Below are 18842 nucleotides of genomic sequence, written 5' to 3'. Positions count from 1 at the left end.
GAGAGGCACAGAATCCACGTTGCCTGAAGTCCAGTGTAAAATTTCCACAGTCAGTAATGGTCTGGGGTGCCATGTCATCTGCTGCTGTTGGTCCACTGTGTTTCCTGAGGTCCAGGGTCAATGCAGCAGTCTACCAGGAAGTTTTAGAACACTTTATGCTGCCTGCCGCGGACCAACTTTATGGAGGTGACGATTTCATTTTCCAACATGACTTGGCACCTGCACACAGTGCCAAATCTACCAGTACCTGGTTTAAGGACCATGGTATCCCTCTTCTTGATTGGCCTGCAAACTCACCTGACCTTAACCCCATAGAAAACCTATGGGGTATTGTGAAGCGGAAGATGCGAGATGCCAGACCCAACAATGCTGAAGAGCTGAAGGCCACTATTAAAGCAACCTGGGCTCTCATAACACCTGAGGAGTGCAACAGACTGGTCGACTCCATGCCACGCAGTATTGCTGCAGCAATTCAGGCAAAAGGAGCTGCAACTAAGTATTGATTGCCATACATGCTGAAACTTTCCATGTTCATACTTTTCAGTTGGCCCACATTTCTAAAAAATCATTTTTTGTACTAGTCGTAACTAATATTCTAATTTTCTGAGATACTGAATTTGGGATTTTCAGTAATTGTCAGTACTAATCATCCAAATTAAAAGAAATAAACATTTCAAATATATCACTCTGTGTGTAATGAATTGATATAATATGTAAGTTTCACGTTCTGAATATAATTACTGAAATAAATCAACTTTTTCATGATATTCTAATAATTTGACCAGCACCTGTAGGTCTAGGTAACTCCACAGTATTTCAGCCTATTCGAGTAGATCACAAAAAGCTCTAGGGGAGATTGCTGCTGCGGGTTCATGACAACGCCGATACAAACCACGAGAAGAATACATACATTACATAGGCCTACATACATACATACATACACACATACATACATACGCACAGACAGAAAGACGGACACATTGCATTGTCGTTACTCTTATTACGTCACAAAACTGGTCCTGGATCAGCTCACCCGATGGCAGTTTCCATGCTTTGCCTGGCAGGTACGCATGCGCACTGAGACGTTTTACTGGAAGACAGCGTGACAGTGTCGGCAATTACGTTCAGATGCAGTGGAAGAAGCGAAATTCCCGCAACACCTGCTGAAACCGAGAAACGAACTTTTTATATTATAGTTGATTGGATCGTGAGCGGCATGAGGGATTACAGTAGGGAAAAACTGGTGACGTTAGAAATTCATAGGACTAAAGCGTATCTGCGTCACGTGGTCAGCCACAACCAATCGGAGCGATGCAATTCTATCGGAAAGAGCTCTTTGTTCGGCGTTTTTCAACTTTATTCGTGATTATACACACATGACTTGAATTCGTATTTATATTTCATTGGGACACATCTCTGGCGACATTTGACCCTGGACTGACACAATCTGGTACTTGGTGCGGATTGACACGTATGCAGTGTTGTGTACGGCAGGACTCCCCTCCCCCGCTGCGTGGAATGGGGGAGGAACGCGGACACGTTGGAGGGAAATGTGCTAAGTAAAAGTATCGAGGCGGAGGACAAGAAGATTAAATGAAGAAAACTTCCGGATACCTTGGGATTTACGAATCAAGAATTATATGTGTTTGAAGCAAGGTTGTTTTTCATGTAATACGTCTTTTTATTTCAAGGAACTTTTTTTTTTTTATGACAAATTATTAATGTTGTTTATTTGGTTATACCTTGTGGTGAAACGGTGTATTTTAAGTAGCTGAAAGTATTTGTACCATGTTATTTATACTTTTCCAGCCGGTCGTGTGACGTTTTGAGGACCTGTAACCTTGGGTTGGGGGATGGGCTGCTGAGGGAGCGTCCTCGGCCTTATCGGAACGTTGATTTAATCGTTTAAACTAGTACATTCGTAGCCCGAATTGTCAGAATCCGTTAAATGTTACCAGATCGTTAGTTTCACTAAGCAGTATAATCCGTTGCACTTGTTCAATGCATTCAGACCCCGATACCAGTTATTTTCTTTTAGCGAAAAAAGACAACCCATCAGTGCGTTCTTTGGGTACTTTTGAGTCCTTCACCTTGGGTTTATTCGTGGCAGTTGGGAGTCTTGGGACTCTATGTTTAAGGTCAAAGAGAGGGCTGAGCAAAGTGCTGTGTCATTCGGCGGTTGCTGTCCCACGGTTTCGTTCTGACTTGGCAGTGTATAGTTGTTGTGACAACGTTATGCGAAAACGGAGCGGCACCACTTTGGTTCTCGTTTCTGGTTTATATCAGATACGCGTTAACATGAACACGAGTATGAGACCCAAGGCCTTGGTGTGTCGATGCATGGGCTCGGTTTTCAGTCTCCTTCCGCCGAGTCGAACCATGTTATTGGTCGCGAACGGGCTGCGAAACACGGTTAGTGTGTGATTTGCGAACGTTTTATGTAGTTTGGTGATGTGTTACGGTAGTTAAACGGTGATTTAATCGACTTTTGTGAAACTTAAGATGGCGACTCTGCGCCCTTTCCGTGAAGGAGAAATGCGGACGCTGTGGCGCGTGTAGGGCGGTGTCTGGTTCCGGAGGGATACGCGTGACCTGGGTGAACAACCAATGGGCGTCCTCGTACTAAACGCCGAAAGCGCGCGTAGATTCTGGTTGCCCAATCACCGCGGTCGTCTGGCCCATGCGGACGTCATCTTATGTGATAAGGAAATGGGCGGAGTCCGACCAGACATGTTTTGTAGGGACTAATGTGACGTAGCCAGTAAGAAACAAAATGTTTCCATTGCCAGATACGTTGGACCAATAGCGTCGTACGCTCGCTGTGACGGACAGGGGGCACTGGCCAATGGGACCTCCAAAAGCTGGTCCATAATACCTATTTATGTATGGATTCGCTAAGTTTCACAGACAGCTCAGGCGGCGAATTGCAACCTTGGGGGCGTAGTCTCCTTGGAGTAGTCTGGCCAATGGCGTGGTTGTGTTGTCTATAAAGCAACGGGCGAAGCGGTTGCGTCGCCATTTCACTGAAGCTGTGTCAACAAGAGCGTGGTGGCGGGGACGGGAGACAACGGACGAACTGAGTCGGATCCTGATTTTCAATATAGCTTAAAGAGAATCCGGATCCATCCTGATGGATATGGCTCTAAACCCGCCTCTTGACAGGTATCTACTGGTCAAATCGACTCTAGGGTTTCCATCGGAGGGGATATTGATAAACTCTGGATGTAATTTTTTTCTCAAACGGTTAACAAAAGTGGCCGATATTCTTGGCGCTACGGTAGGCGCTTTCGTGTCCAAATGGACGTTGTTAATAAAAAGTACGGCTTGCATTTTAAGAGTTAAACCAATTTCGCAAGCCAATATTTGAGTACGTTAGGTGGAGTCGGAGTGGTAAATAAATAGCGGGGGTATTTGTGTTGTGTATCGGCGCCATCTTCGGGACTCCTCTCCGGGTAGCCGCTCTCTGGGAGCCAGCGGTACCAGTTAGCATTAGCTCCGTTGTTAGCCTCGTAACGCCTTCAGAAGGAGCCTTGGTTTCCTCCCTGCCTAAGCGTATACTCCTTCTGGTGTTGACAAATGTAGACGTTGTGCCAACCGACTTGTGGGATATGCTCGCGGCTGCTCTGGGTGCTGTTGAGGCGGCTGTAGGGAGCCTTTAAAGGATAACATTGGGGAGGCGGACTCGTCGGGACCCGGGTCCGCTCCTCATATGAACCCGCTCGGGGTTGCCGGTTACAGGAAAGGCTGTGTAAGGAGCCAGCGGTGCTCTGTTGGTGTGTTTATACCGCTGCTTTTCAGGGGCTGTGCTGGTGAGGTGTACCGGAGGGTTGTGTTTTCCTTTCGGTTGATCGTTTAGTGCTGTGGGCTTAACTTCAGTGATGCTGCCTTGAACGCCTCCTCCAGTACATGTAAACAGTAGTAGACATTTTATATTTTTCAGTGACTGTGCAGATTTATTTTTTATTACCAAACATTGTATTGTGTACAAATATTTTTTATTTAATAATAAAGTACCACGACTGTTTACTTTTGTTTCCTAGTTGTGTCATTAAAGAGAAAAAGTCCCCATTTGACGTTAGCGCAATAACCAGATGTTGTGCTGCGGTTAGCATCCAGCTACTTCAGCACAAAGAGTGAGTTGCTCTGCAGGATAACTTCCTGTCAGTCCCACGTGGCCTCAGCAGCTCAGGTAAACACGCAAAGGCGCAACCGGTCAGACCAGAGACCTGTCACGTGGGTCAGGTGATTTGATAGACCACAGGTTATGAAATTATAATTCATAGCATGCTGTTATGTTATCAACAGGTGTTTAAGTGAGATAATGTAACTTGCTTGATTGGAGTCTGAGAAAACAACCACTGTCACTAATATTGACGTGACTTATGTATCGATCTAACAGTCCATTTTAATAACGTAAACAAAAATCAGTTATTCTCGTAACTTAAACTGTAGACATTATAAACATATGGAGGGCGCTGGAGTGGAAAGAACAGGGTGCTGATGAGTTACAACCAAGGAAGGGGGCGGGGTGACTGAGAATCCTGTTCCCATGGTTATACCAGCCTAGCGAGCAGCTGCAGGGAAACATTAACTCGGTTTTCAAGGGGACAAACCGGTCTGTGAAATGGCTTGTGGAATCACGTGCACAGTGCTGTCGCAGGGGTTCAAGTGTAGCTTAAACCTCTGCACTGTTTCTTACGGCTCAGGTCATTGGTGATCCATGTCTGTGCGTTTGTAAACATGCATACTGAAGATATTCCGTCCTAGATAAGGTGCTCCTGTAAAACATGGATCACAACAGTGATCGGTCTCCATAAGACAACATGAGAGCACCCCTACCGTTTCCATAGCTGTGAGGAAAGTTGTTGAACTGCCTGACACCCCAGAAACACACAGTCCAGAGTCTGGTCTGCGGGGCAGAGTGGCGGTTGTCATGCTGCGTGATCATGTATCCCGTCCAGTGCCTCAGTTTTGCGGCCTCATCAGACAACCTGTTGAGTGGCACTACAATGACAGCGCACCAGGTGGACCCCACCCTAGACAGGCTTTGACTTTGAGGTGTTCTTTTCTGTGTGCGCACAACAGTGGTATTGATGCGACGAGTGTGTAGTCATTTGATCAATGGCTGTTCCCATGCGTACGATGCATAGACGCGTCTACAGGCCCCTCCCTCAGAATGGGGGGGGAGGGTCCTGGGTTATGGTCACACGGTAGTAGGCTGTAGATTTGGCTATTCTGGATCATGGGAAATCAAAGCAGGGTATGGTGTTAATCAGACTGGTCGATGGCATCACTTTACCAGCCTTGTTCCCAGGCTGAGGTCCTGTGAACTGAGTGACTGCCTTATGTGTTGTGGTTGTGAATAGAGCGATGTAGAGAAACAAACTCATCATTTTATTCAGACGTTCAATGTTATATTTGGTATTTTGGTAATATTATCGGTGATATTTAATGTGTGCAGTTGATATGTTGCTATACATCTTTGGTTAGGCCAATGCCAGGTCAGCTGGGTGTGTGTGCAGCGTGTCAGTCGGGTGTGTATGCAGCGGGCCTCACGGTGCGTCTCCCTCCCCACAGCTCCATGCTCGGGGTGGAGGTGACGGGCGTCTCCGTGATGGACCACAGCTCCTCCACCGCGGCCGGGAAGCGCATCCGCAAGCCGTCGCTGCTCTACGAGGGCTTCGAGAGCCCCGGGGGGCCGGCGCTGGGCCAGACCCCCGCCGCCGGGCCCCCGCAGCCCTCCAACAAGGACCCCAGCCGGCAGGGCCGCGCCACCAACCAGCTGCAGTTCCTCCAGAAGGCCATGATCAAGTCCCTGTGGCGCCACCACTTCGCCTGGCCCTTCCACGAGCCGGTGGACGCCAGCAAACTCAACCTGCCCGTGAGTGTCCGGCCAGAGCACGCTGCCGCAGAGATGCAGCGCAGCAAACACTGGCCATATGCTGCCAGAGGAAAATCATACGAGCACACGCTCATTAAATAGTCGAACCATTAGCAGTGACTAGAAACAGCATCTAACGTTAGGGCTGAAAATTAATCGAATTCACGATGTAATAAAACGCGGTATGCAAAGGCTGCGAAAAGTGCTTTGTTACCGTTGCTGACTGGAAATCAGTACGATTCATTTATTTTTATTTTACAATTCAATAGTTAAAGAAATGTATAATATAAGTTAATCTCAACACATCGGCCTGGCATAAAGGGAAGAGCCGTTTTTATGTAGACTGCTTCCAATGTTGTGTTGGTCATACTAAAGAATGATCTATTTCTTTTTTAGTGAATAATACCCAACATAAGGAACATAACAAATTATAAAAAATCACACATTAAATCACAATCGCAATATTGGTCAAAATAATCGTAATTACCTGTTAAACATCCATGTCGGGTGCTGGTTGATGGATCCTTTTGTGTACAACAGAAGCATTAAAGAGTGGTGTTCCCTCCCAGGACTACCATAAGATCATCAAGATCCCCATGGACATGGGCACCATTAAGAGGCGGCTGGAGAACAACTACTACCGCAGTGCCAGCGAGTGCATGCAGGACTTCAACACCATGTTCACCAACTGCTACATCTACAACAAGGTAACGCACTGTTCACTAAGGGGGACCCTAACTTTGTTTGAGTAACATTACCCAAGCATCCTGGGGAGGCTATCCCAAACATTATCCTGAGTCAGTTTACCGTCACATTAGTTAGAGAAGCTTTATCCAAACATTAGCTTGTGTAACTTGAAAGTGAAACTAGCGTGAGAAACTTTGTCCCAACACAACAATGAAAGTCAAACTAGCTTGACAAACTGTATCCAAAATTAATCTTGGTTAACTATACAGTGAAACTTGCGTGAGAAGCTTTATCCATACATTATCTTGAGCACCGTTACGTGACACTAGCTTGAGAAGCCTCCTCCAGACATTATCTTGTTTAACTTTACAGTGAAACTATAGTGAGAAGCTTTTTGCAGAAATAATCTTGAGCACCTTGGCGGGACACTAGCTTGAGAAGCTTCATCCAGACATTATCTTGAGCACCGTCACGTGTCACTAGCTTGAGGGAGGCCGCTGGCTCCTCTTCAGTCGGTGTGTAACTCCCAGCTCCCCTCTAGCCCTCAGATGACATCGTGCTGATGGCCCAGTCCCTGGAGAAGGCCTTCCTGCAGAAGGTGGCCCAGATGCCCCAGGAGGAGCTGGAGCTGCCCCCGCCTCCACCACGAGGGAAGCCAGGGAAACAGGGCCGGAGAGGGAGAGGGGCAGGTGAGACACGCCAGCTGTCATGCCGGACACACAGTCATCAAAACACACAATGAACATCACACAGTCACCTCCTCGCATGCATCACAAACAACATCACTACACACAAGTAAAATATACGTCACGCACAATAGCCACCGCACACAAGAATCAACATCCACTAAACACGTACCATATATAAACATTCAACATCCTATACACACATGTACCACATGCATCACACACAACGTACACTACACAAATGAATCATAGACATCCAACACAACATATACTGAACACACGTACCATATACATCACACACATTTTACCCTACACACGTGTACCAAATACTTCACACACAACATACACTACATACACGTACCATATATAAATATCCAAATCTTATACACACACATACGCGTACCACATCACACACAACATCCTACACTACACATATGTACCATATATAAACACAACATCCTACACACACGCACGCACGCGCGCTCTCTCTCAAGGAAAGCATCTATTTACCTTCTCCATCAGCCATTGGCTGCGTCTGTCCTGGCCCCGCCCATCTGGTGCTGATGTGTAGGCATTAAGAACTGTGTGTGTGTGTGTGTGTGTGTGTGTGTGTGTGTGTGTGTGTGTGTGTGTGTGTGTGTGTGTGTGTGTGTGTGTGTGTGTGTGTGTGTGTGTGTGTGTGTGTGTGTGTGTGTGTGTGTGTGTGCGCAGTGTCCGGAGGGGTGACCACGGCCCACCAGGTCCCTGCCGTGTCCCAGTCGGCCTACTCGCCCCCCACCCCCGAGACCCCCGACATGCTGCTCTCCATGACCCCCCAGATCCTCCTCCCCAAGTCCCTGAGCCACGCCCAGCCCAGCCCCGCCCTGCTGGGCCTGCCTCCCCACACACAGCCCACCACCAAGGTAACACACGCACACCACCAAGGTAACACACACACACACACACACACACCACCAAGGTAACACACACACAGCCCACCACCAAGGTAACACACGCACACCACCAAGGTAACACACACACACACACACACCACCAAGGTAACACACACACACACACACACCACCAAGGTAACACACACACACACCACTAAGGTAACACACACACACACACACACACAGCCCACCACCAAGGTAACACACACACACACACACACCACCAAGGTAACACACACACACACACACACCACCAAGGTAACACACACACACACCACTAAGGTAACACACACACACACACACACACAGCCCACCACCAAGGTAACACACACACACACACACACCACCAAGGTAACACACACACACACACACACCACCAAGGTAACACACACACACACCACTAAGGTAACACACACACACACACACACACACAGCCCACCACCAAGGTAACACACACACACACACACACCACCAAGGTAACACACACACACGCAGCCCACCACCAAGGTAACACACACACACACACACACACACACACACCACCAAGGTAACACACACACACACACACAACACTAAGGTAACACACACACACCACTAAGGTAACACACACACACACACACACACACACACAGCCCACCACCAAGGTAACACACACACACACACACACACACACACAGCCCACCACCAAGGTAACACACACACACACACACACACACACACACACACACACACACACATTGCATAGGTAACACACACACACACATTGCATAGGTAACACACACACACACACACACACACACAATGCATAGGTAACGCACAAACACACACACACACACATTGCATAGGTAACACACAAACACACACACACACACACAGCCCATCACACCGGGGTAACACACACACACACCTTGTGCTCACACGATGGTAATTTAAATGACGAGATGGAATCAAACAAAAATTGCATTCTGGAAAAATATATCGATGCACAACGTGAGTATGAATGCTGACTCTGGTCCGTCTGTCTCTCAGAAAAAGGGGGTGAAGCGGAAGGCGGACACCACCACCCCCACCACCATGGCCATGCCCCTCATGGCCACCCTGGGGGTGGGCGGCGCCTCCCCCATCACCCTCACCTCCCTGGGGGTGGAGCACAACTCTAGCCTGGGGATGGGCCCCGGCCTGGGCCTCGTCACCATGGGCCTGGGCGGCGGGGGCGCCCTCATGGGCGGGGGGGGCAAGGCGCCGCCGGGGGGCCGCCGGGGGGTCAGCGGGCGACCCATCAAGCCCCCCAAGAAGGACCTGCCGGACTCCATGCTGCCGCAGCCGGCGCGGCGCAGCAAGCTGAGCCCGCCGCTGCGCTACTGCAACAGCGTGCTGAAGGAGCTGCTGTCCAAGAAGCACGCGGGCTACGCCTGGCCCTTCTACAAGCCCGTGGACGCCAGCACGCTGGGGCTGCACGACTACCACGACATCATCAAGCAGCCCATGGACCTCAGCACCATCAAGGTACCCCCCCCCCCCCAAACTACCCCCTCCAACCCACGGTGTGTGGTGTTGTGTTGTCAACAGTACCCGGGTCGTTCAGTGTGTTGTCAACAGTACGGGGGTCGTTCAGTGTGTTGTCCAACAGTAGGGTTGTTGTGTTGAGAGGGTTGTCCCACAATAGGGTTGTTGTGTTGAGGGGGTTGTCTAACAGAACAGGGTTGTTGTGTTGAGGGGGTTGTCTAACAGAACAGGGTTGTTGTGTTGAGAGGGTTGTCTAACAGAACAGGGTTGTTGTGTTGAGAGGGTTGTCTAACAGTACAGGGTTGTTGTGTTGAGGGGGTTGTCTAACAGAACAGGGTTGTTGTGTTGAGAGGGTTGTCTAACAGAACAGGGTTGTTGTGTTGAGAGGGTTGTCTAACAGTACAGGGTTGTTGTGTTGATAGGGTTGTCTAACAGTACAGGGTTGTTGTGTTGAGAGGGTTGTCTAACAGTACAGGGTTGTTGTGTTGAGAGGGTTGTCTAACAGTACAGGGTTGTTGTGTTGAGAGGGTTGTCTAACAGTACAGGGTTGTTGTGTTGAGAGGGTTGTCTAACAGTACAGGGTTGTTGTGTTGAGAGGGTTGTCTAACAGTAGGGTTGTGTTGAGAGGGTTGTCTGACAGTAGGGTTGTTGTGTTGAGAGGGTTGTCTACAGTACAGGGTTGTGTTCAGTGTTTTGTGTTCAGTTGTCTAACGGCCCGTGTGTTGTCTTGAACAGAGGCAGATGGACGGCAGGACGTACCGCGATGCCCAGCAGTTCTCCGCCGACGTCAGACTCATGTTCTCCAACTGCTACAAGTACAACCCCCCCGACCACGACGTCGTCGCCATGGCGAGGAAGCTACAGGTAACCGCGAATCATATCCCTAGTGTTGTGTTTAGCCAACACTCGATATTACTCTAGCGCAGAGTCTCTGTGTTTCTCTAGCGCAGTCTCGATGTTTTGCCGTCTTGACAGCAAAATGTCTTGACTCCTCCCTCCTTCTTAACGTTGTCTTGACTCCTCCCTCCTTCTTAACGTTGTCTTGACTCCTCCCTCCTCCTTAACGTTGTCTTGACTCCTCCCTCCTCCTTAACGTTGTCTTGACTCCTCCCTCCTTCTTAACGTTGTCTTGACTCCTCCCTCCTTCTTAACGTTGTCTTGACTCCTCCCTCCTCCTTAACGTTGTCTTGACTCCTCCCTCCTCCTTAACGTTGTCTTGACTCCTCCCTCCTCCTTAACGTTGTCTTGACTCCTCCCTCCTCCTTAACGTTGTCTTGACTCCTCCCTCCTCCTTAACGTTGTCTTGACTCCTCCCTCCTTCTTAAGGTTGTCTTGACTCCTCCCTCCTTCTTAACGTTGTCTTGACTCCTCCCTCCTTCTTAACGTTGCCTCGACTCCTCCCTCCTTGTTAACGTTGCCTCGACTCCTCCCTCCTTGTTAACGTTATCTCGACTCCTCCCTCCTCCCTAACGGCTTGCGTTCCTCCTAACTCCTTCGGTCTGCTTGCCCTCAACAGGACGTGTTCGAGTTCTGCTTCGCCAAGATGCCCGACGAGCCCCCGGCCCCCCCCAGCTCCTCCTCCTCCTCCTCGTCCTCCTCGTCTTCGTCGGAGAGCGAGCCCAGCAGCGAGAGTGAGAGCGAGAGCAGCCCCAGCTCAGACAGCGAGGAGGAGCGAGCCAACCGCCTGGCCGAGCTGCAGGAACAGGTGTGTGTGTGTGGCTCCCACCGTCCTGACCTATGACCTCCTCGCAGCGGCCCTGTCTCTAAAGCCAGGGCGGGGGGAGGTGGAGAGACAGGGGGAATCACACTCCTCCATGCACTGCCACTGTCAAAGCCACGCCCCCAAACTCTCTACCAGAGCGCTGGCTTTAGCGATAGCCTAACCTTGTGGAAGAAGACACGTGCACAGTGAGCACACAGGTAGAGTGGCCGGGTAGGTAGACAGACAGGTAGAGTGGCCGGGTAGGTAGACAGACAGGTAGAGTGGCCGGGTAGGTAGACAGACAGGTAGAGTGGCCGGGTAGGTAGACAGACAGGTAGAGTGGCCGGGTAGGTAGACAGACAGACAGTGGCCGGGTAGGTAGACAGACAGGTAGTGTGGCCGGGTAGGTAGACAGACAGACAGTGGCCGGGTAGGTTTTGTTTGGGGCAGAATGACCTGATATGAAGGTCTTATAACAGGCCTGAGACCACCACAGATACTGTATTGTTTTCTTTATTTTTGTCAGAGCATTTGATTTATTGATTGCTGTAGGGATGTAAGGACAACATCTGACCAAATGACTCCACCTCCAAGTGAATCATCTGTTAATATTGTTTGTTGCTCTCCCTCCCTCTGTCTCCCCCCGATCTCCACTCTCTCCCTCCCTCTGTCTCCCCCCGATCTCCACTCTCTCCTTCCCTCTGTCTCCCCTCCCTCTCTCTGTCTCCCCTCTCTCCCTCCCTTGGTCTCCCCTCTCTCCCTCCCTCGGTCTCCCCCCTCTCCCTCTGTCTCCCCTCTCTCTCTCCTTTGGTCTCCTTGGTCTCCCCCCTCTCCCTCTCTGTCTCCCTCCCTCGGTCTCCCCTCTCTCCCTCCCTCGGCCTCCCCTCTCTCCCTCCCTCGGTCTCCCCTCTCTCTCTCCCCCCTCTCCCTCTCTGTCTCCCTCCCTCGGCCTCCCCTCTCTCCCTCCCTCGGCCTCCCCTCTCTCCCTCCCTTGGTCTCCCCTCTCTCCCTCCCTTGGTCTCCCCTCTCTCCCCTCTCTCCCTCCCTCGGTCTCCCCTCTCTCCCTCCCTCTGTCTACCTCTCTCTCTCCCCCCTCTGTCTCCCCCTCCAGCTGAAGGCGGTCCACGAGCAGCTCACGGCTCTCTCCCAGGGGCCCATCGTCAAGCCCAAGAAGAAGAAAGAGAAGAAGGATAAGAAGAAGAAGAAGAAGCCGGAGAAGGAGAAGCACCGACGGATAGAGGAGGAGCCTGCGCCCACGCGGCCTGCCAAGACCCCCAAGACCACCAAGACGCCCAAGACCCCAAAGACCCCCAAGAACAAGGCCAGCCGGGCCTCGGGGACCCCCGCCACACAGCCCAAGAAGACCCCCGGCAGGAAGAACAACAAGAGCAAGTGAGTGGCGGCCCCTAGTGGCCCGGAGGGGAATCGCATCCCTCCCTTATAGTCTCACTGGCTCCCCCGGCCTGGCCCCCTACAGGGGGGTTTGGGGAACACGGGGGACCCCTCCTCCTTCAGGGATGTTGAGGGGAGTGGTGGGTGCTCGTTCGGCACCCAGCACCCGTATCCCCTCATCCGACAGTCGAGTTAAAACACAACCCCTGATGATGGAGTCTGTAGATCTGTCCTCTACGTTCCTCGTGTCTGCCGTCATGAACTAAACTACCCTCCCCTCACCCCCCCCCCCAGGTCCAAGAAGGGCGGCATGATGTTCAGCGTGCCCCCCATGGAGGCCCCCGAGCTCCTCCCCCACTACGACTCTGACGAGGAGGAGGAGACGGTGCCCATGTCGTACGACGAGAAGCGGCAGCTCAGCCTGGACATCAACAAGCTGCCGGGGGAGAAGCTGGGCCGCGTGGTCTACATCATCCAGGCCCGCGAGCCCTCCCTCAGGGACACCAACCCCGAGGAGATCGAGATCGACTTCGAGACGCTCAAGCCCTCCACGCTGCGCGAGCTGGAGCGCTACGTCATGACCTGCCTGAGGAAGAAGCCCCGCAAGCCCTACGGTGAGGGGGGGGCGGAGCTAGTGTGGGCAGAGGGGGAGGGGCCTGGTGTGTGGTGGGAGGAGTTTACTGGGTACGTGTACGACCTAGTATGGGCAGAGGGGGAGGGGCCCGGTGTGTAGTGGGAGGGGTCTGGGTACATGTAAGAGCTAATATGGGCAGAGCGGCAGGGGCCTGGTGTAAAGTGGGAGGAGTTTACTGGGTCGGGGAAGGAACTAATATGGGCAGATGGGGAGGGGCCTGGTGTGTAGTGGGAGGAGTTTACTGGGTACAGGAAATGCCTAATATGTGTACAGGTAGGGGTTGTGTGTAGTAGGATGTGCCTTGCGTGTAGTGGGAGGAGCTTTGTGTATCTGCTACCTTATATGTGTTGAGGGGGAGGGGCCTAGCATGAGTTGGAGTGTAACGGAGGGGTCGGGATGGTAAGGGGGAGGGGCCTACAGTGCTGAGCCCTGTGGTCCAGGAGGAGTATCTCAACGTGTGTGTGTGTGTGTGTGTGTCTGTGTGTTTGCAGCGAAAGGCGGGGCGGGTAAGTCCCGCGAGGAGATGGTCCTGGAGAAGCAGCTGGAGCTGGAGAAGAGGCTGCTGGACGTCAGCGGGCAGCTCAACTCGGGCAAGAAGCCCGCCAAGAACAAACGTGGGTCCCTGGGGGGCGCGGCGGGGGGGCGGGACGCTGACCTTCAGGGGACGCTTTTATCTAAGGCCCCTTACACTCAGTGCATTAGTCAGGAGAAAGAGAAACCACCACATATGGTGCAGTGAGGATGTTCATAGAACCAAGTGCCGAGCACCAACCATCACTAGGTTAACCCATTCCCCGTATACTGCAGAGACGCTTACACGATGCTAAGTACTATTTATAAGTGCCAGGACGTACATCATACAATAAGTGCGTTCATTAAGTGCGGACCGTTGTTTTGCAACCAAAACGCGCCTTAAAAGTTTAGATATTTGGAAATGATTCGGTTTACCAGCCTGGACGACTTTAGATAACAGCCAGCTGTAAACTCGGTCGTATGGCTGGTTGATCTTTGTTAGTTTAGTCAAGGGGGTGGTGGGGGGGGGGGGGGGGGGGGGAGCCATCTGGTTCCATGGGCTTCACTTAGAGGGAGTCAGGGTCTCCATCAGCATCAATGTTCAGAGGTTTGCCTAGTGTGTGTGTGTGTGTGTGTGTGTGTTACGGTGTGTCTCATGCCCCTGTGTGTGTGTGTGTGTGTGTTACGTTGTGTCTTATCTCCCCCTGTGTGTTTGTGTGTCTAACTGTGTGTGTGTGTGTGGGTTACGGTGTGTCTAACCCCCCCCTGTGTGTGTTTGTGTGTCTAACTCTGTGTGTGTGTGTGTGTGTGTTACGGTGTGTCTAACCCCCCCTCTGTGTGTGTTTGTGTGTCTAACTCTGTGTGTGTGTGTGTGTGTGTGTGTTACGGTGTGTAACCCCCCCCTGTGTGTGTTTGTGTGTCTAACTCTGTGTGTGTGTGTGTGTGTGTTACGGTGTGTAACCCCCCCCTCTGTGTGTGTTTGTGTGTCTAACTCTGTGTGTGTGTGTGTGTGTGTGTTACGGTGTGTAACCCCCCCCTGTGTGTGTGTTTGTGTGTCTAACTCTGTGTGTGTGTGTGTGTGTGTGTTACGGTGTGTAACCCCCCCTCTGTGTGTGTTTGTGTGTCTAACTCTGTGTGTGTGTGTGTGTGTGTGTTACGGTGTCTAACCCCCCCTCTGTGTGATGTGTGTCTAACTCTGTGTGTGTGTGTGTGTGTGTGTTACGGTGTCTAACCCCCCCTCTGTGTGATGTGTGTCTAACTCTGTGTGTGTGTGTGTGTGTGTGTGTGTTACGGTGTGTAACCCCCCCTCTGTGTGATGTGTGTCTAACTCTGTGTGTGTGTGTGTGTGTGTGTGTTACGGTGTGTAACCCCCCCTCTGTGTGATGTGTGTCTAACTCTGTGTGTGTGTGTGTGTGTGTGTGTTACGGTGTGTAACCCCCCTCTCTGTGTGTGTTTGTGTGTCTAACTCTGTGTGTGTGTGTGTTACGGTGTGTAACCCCCCTCTCTGTGTGTGTTTGTGTGTCTAACTCTGTGTGTGTGTGTTACGGTGTGTAACCCCCCTCTCTGTGTGTGTTTGTGTGTCTAACTCTGTGTGTGTGTGTGTTACGGTGTGTAACCCCCCTCTCTGTGTGTGTTTGTGTGTCTAACTCTGTGTGTGTGTGTTACGGTGTGTAACCCCCCCTGTGTGTGTTTGTGTGTCTAACTCTGTGTGTGTGTGTGTGTGTTACGGTGTGTCTAACCCCCCCCTCTGTGTGTGTTTGTGTGTCTGTGTGTGTGTGTGTGTGTGTGTGTGTTACGGTGTGTAACCCCCCCTGTGTGTGTTTGTGTGTCTAACTCTGTGTGTGTGTGTGTGTGTTACGGTGTGTCTAACCCCCCCCTCTGTGTGTGTTTGTGTGTCTGTGTGTGTGTGTGTGTGTGTGTGTTACGGTGTGTAACCCCCCCTGTCTGTTTGTGTGTCTAACTCTGTGTGTGTGTGTGTGTTACGGTGTGTAACCCCCCCTCTGTGTGTGTTTGTGTGTCTAACTCTGTGTGTGTGTGTGTGTGTGTGTGTGTGTGTGTGTGTGTTACGGTGTGTAACCCCCCCTCTGTGTGTGTTTGTGTGTCTAACTCTGTGTGTGTGTGTGTGTGTGTGTTACGGTGTGTAACCCCCCCCTCTGTGTGTGTTTGTGTGTCTAACTCTGTGTGTGTGTGTGTGTGTGTGTTACGGTGTGTAACCCCCCCTCTGTGTGTGTTTGTGTGTCTAACTCTGTGTGTGTGTGTGTGTGTGTGTTACGGTGTGTAACCCCCCCTCTGTGTGTGTTTGTGTGTCTAACTCTGTGTGTGTGTGTGTGTGTGTGTTACGGTGTGTAACCCCCCCCTCTGTGTGTGTTTGTGTGTCTAACTCTGTGTGTGTGTGTGTTACGGTGTGTAACCCCCCCCTCTGTGTGTGTTTGTGTGTCTAACTCTCTGTGTGTGTGTGTGTGTGTGTGTTACGGTGTGTCTAACTCTGTGTGTGTGTGTTACGGTGTGTAACCCCCCCTCTGTGTGTGTTTGTGTGTCTAACTCTGTGTGTGTGTGTTACGGTGTGTAACCCCCCCCTCTGTGTGATGTGTGTCTAACTCTGTGTGTGTGTGTGTGTGTGTGTGTGTGTGTGTGTTACGGTGTGTAACCCCCCCTGTGTGTGTGTGTGTGTGTGTGTGTTACGGTGTGTAACCCCCCTGTCTGTGTGTGTGTGTGTGTGTTACGGTGTGTAACCCCCCCTGTGTGTGTGTGTGTGTGTGTGTGTGTTACGGTGTGTAACCCCCCTGTCTGTGTGTGTGTGTGTGTGTGTTACGGTGTGTAACCCCCCGTGTGTGTGTGTGTGTGTGTGTGTTACGGTGTGTAACCCCCCCTGTGTGTGTGTGTGTGTGTGTGTGTGTTACGGTGTGTAACCCCCCCTCTCTGTGTGTGTGTGTGTGTGTTACGGTGTGTAACCCCCCCTCTCTGTGTGTGTGTGTGTGTGTTACGGTGTGTAACCCCCCCTCTCTGTGTGTGTGTGTGTGTGTTACGGTGTGTAACCCCCCCTCTGTGTGTGTTTGTGTGTCTAACTCTGTGTGTGTGTGTGTGTGTGTGTGTGTGTGTGTGTGTGTGTGTTACGGTGTGTAACCCCCCCCTCTGTGTGTGTGTGTTACGGTGTGTGTGTGTGTTACGGTGTGTAACCCCCCCTCTGTGTGATGTGTGTCTAACTCTGTGTGTGTGTGTGTGTGTGTGTGTGTTACGGTGTGTCTAACCCCCCCTGTGTGTGTGTGTGTGTGTGTGTTACGGTGTCTAACCCCCCCTGTGTGTGTGTGTGTGTGTGTGTTACGGTGTGTAACCCCCCCTGTGTGTGTGTGTGTGTGTTACGGTGTGTGTAACCCCCCCTGTCTGTTTGCGTCCTCAGCAGAGAAGCCGTCGGCGGCCGAGGCCAACGCCCAGCCGTCGCGCCTCAGCGCCAGCAGCTCTTCCTCCGACTCCTCCACCTCCTCCTCCTCCTCTTCCTCCTCGGACACCAGCGAGTCGGACTCGGGCTGAGAGAGAGAGAGACGGGCGAGAGAGAGAGAGAAAGACAGGGTGAGAGACGGACGGACGGACGGGGGGGGTGCGTTCCTCTGACCCACTGAACTACTGAGACCTACAGGACCCGGGGCCCGGACCCGGGGCCTCCTGGACCCCCGCGGGCTGGACCACGCCCCCCTCCCCGCGGAGCCACGCCCTCGGTCGGGGCGCGGGGGCGGGGCCTCCGGCGGGCGTGGCCGTGGGGCTGTAAAGAGGACGTGTACAGGCTCATCACGATGTACCTTTTCTTTTATAAAGAAGCATTTTAATAAGATAATTTATTCCCTCGTTTCTGGGGAGAGGGAGGAAGACTTGGTGGCATCTTTATTTTTCTTTTCTTTATTTTTTTTTAAACGGGGAGTGTGTGTGTGTGTGTGTGTGTGTGTGTGTGTGTGTGTGTGTGTGTGTGTGTGTGTGTGTGTGTGTGTGTGTGTGTGTGTGTGTGTGTGTGCGCGCACAACATGGAGCTCCTGGCCCCCCGTCAGACATCTTGGGTGTACCTCCAGCCAGGAGGGGGCAGAAGTTCCCTTTCTGGGTGAAGTTGTCGTCGTGTCTGTCGTGCTGCCACTCCACTGCTGTCCTCATTACAACCATGTCATGTGTGCGTGCTTCTTCTTGTGACCAACTGACGAATAAAGAGTGAGACTGTGTCTTGTTCACTCACCAATGCCCAACACCTCACTCCTGGCTGCCTCCTGTTCCTTCAGCGACTTCCTGTCCGGCTGGCGTACTGGGTTGGTGTCTATAAACCAGTGCAGAGACCAGTTCATTGGTCGAGGGCCAGTTCTCTCCTTGGTTCTTTGAGTTATCACCCTTCAAATGTGTCTGGGATTTCGTTTTTCATGTTTTAAAGTTGTTTCAGTTGAAATCTGTTAGAAAGATTGTTTCCTTAATTGGTCAAATATCCACTTTTTAGCTCGGCTTTTGAGGAAAAAATGGATTAAGTTCTACAGCATGGACGCACAATCTGATAAAACTGGTAGCCTACAAGTTATCAATGTTCATGGTATTTTTTTTTTGTCAGCTGTTCTTTGTTTTGAGCATTTACAGTTTGCGATTGAAACATGTTTGTGTTAAATATAATTTATTTAGGTGTCTGAGTGGAGAACACGTTCATTAAACATCAACTGTACAGATGAAGCTTGTAAAAGCGTTGTACATAGGGTAGTTTCTAGCACGACTTTGTTTCAGATTTGACCTAATGTTTTGTTCTTCTCCATGAGACGCTCTGTCCTAGTCTTACTCTCTGAGGTCCGAACACGACCTGCCTCTGTAAGATGCAACATTCATTTGAACACATGCACATAAATAAATAACGTTGGATCTTTTTAACAAATATCAGCTCTTTGATTCTTGA

At 51.1% G+C, this 18842-nt stretch overlaps 1 protein-coding gene across 3 annotated transcripts; it reads left to right on the top strand.

Moving 5' to 3' along the window:
• The first annotated feature begins 1056 nt into the window (after positions 1-1056).
• On the top strand, positions 1057-18821 carry brd2a (bromodomain containing 2a). Of its 3 annotated transcripts, none has more exons than XM_030346580.1 (12): positions 1057-1656; positions 5578-5881; positions 6451-6588; positions 7110-7257; positions 7966-8156; positions 9216-9692; positions 10428-10556; positions 11209-11397; positions 12506-12786; positions 13081-13400; positions 13912-14034; positions 17331-18821. In XM_030346580.1, exons 2-12 carry the CDS (start codon positions 5582-5584, stop codon positions 17459-17461), a joined length of 2427 nt encoding a protein of 808 aa, XP_030202440.1. In that variant the 5' UTR covers positions 1057-1656; positions 5578-5581; the 3' UTR covers positions 17462-18821. The 3 variants fall into 3 exon arrangements, with proteins under 3 accessions (XP_030202440.1, XP_030202439.1, XP_030202438.1); XM_030346579.1 differs by having other exon boundaries at positions 1058-3162; positions 17334-18821; XM_030346578.1 differs by having other exon boundaries at positions 1058-3162.
• Positions 18822-18842: the final 21 nt, after the last annotated feature.

This window comes from Gadus morhua, chromosome 22, assembly GCF_902167405.1.
Source record: "Gadus morhua chromosome 22, gadMor3.0, whole genome shotgun sequence".
NCBI lineage: Eukaryota > Metazoa > Chordata > Actinopteri > Gadiformes > Gadidae > Gadus > Gadus morhua.
The sequence above is the reverse complement of the archived record's forward strand: the minus strand, read 5'-3'. Positions and strand labels throughout refer to the sequence as shown.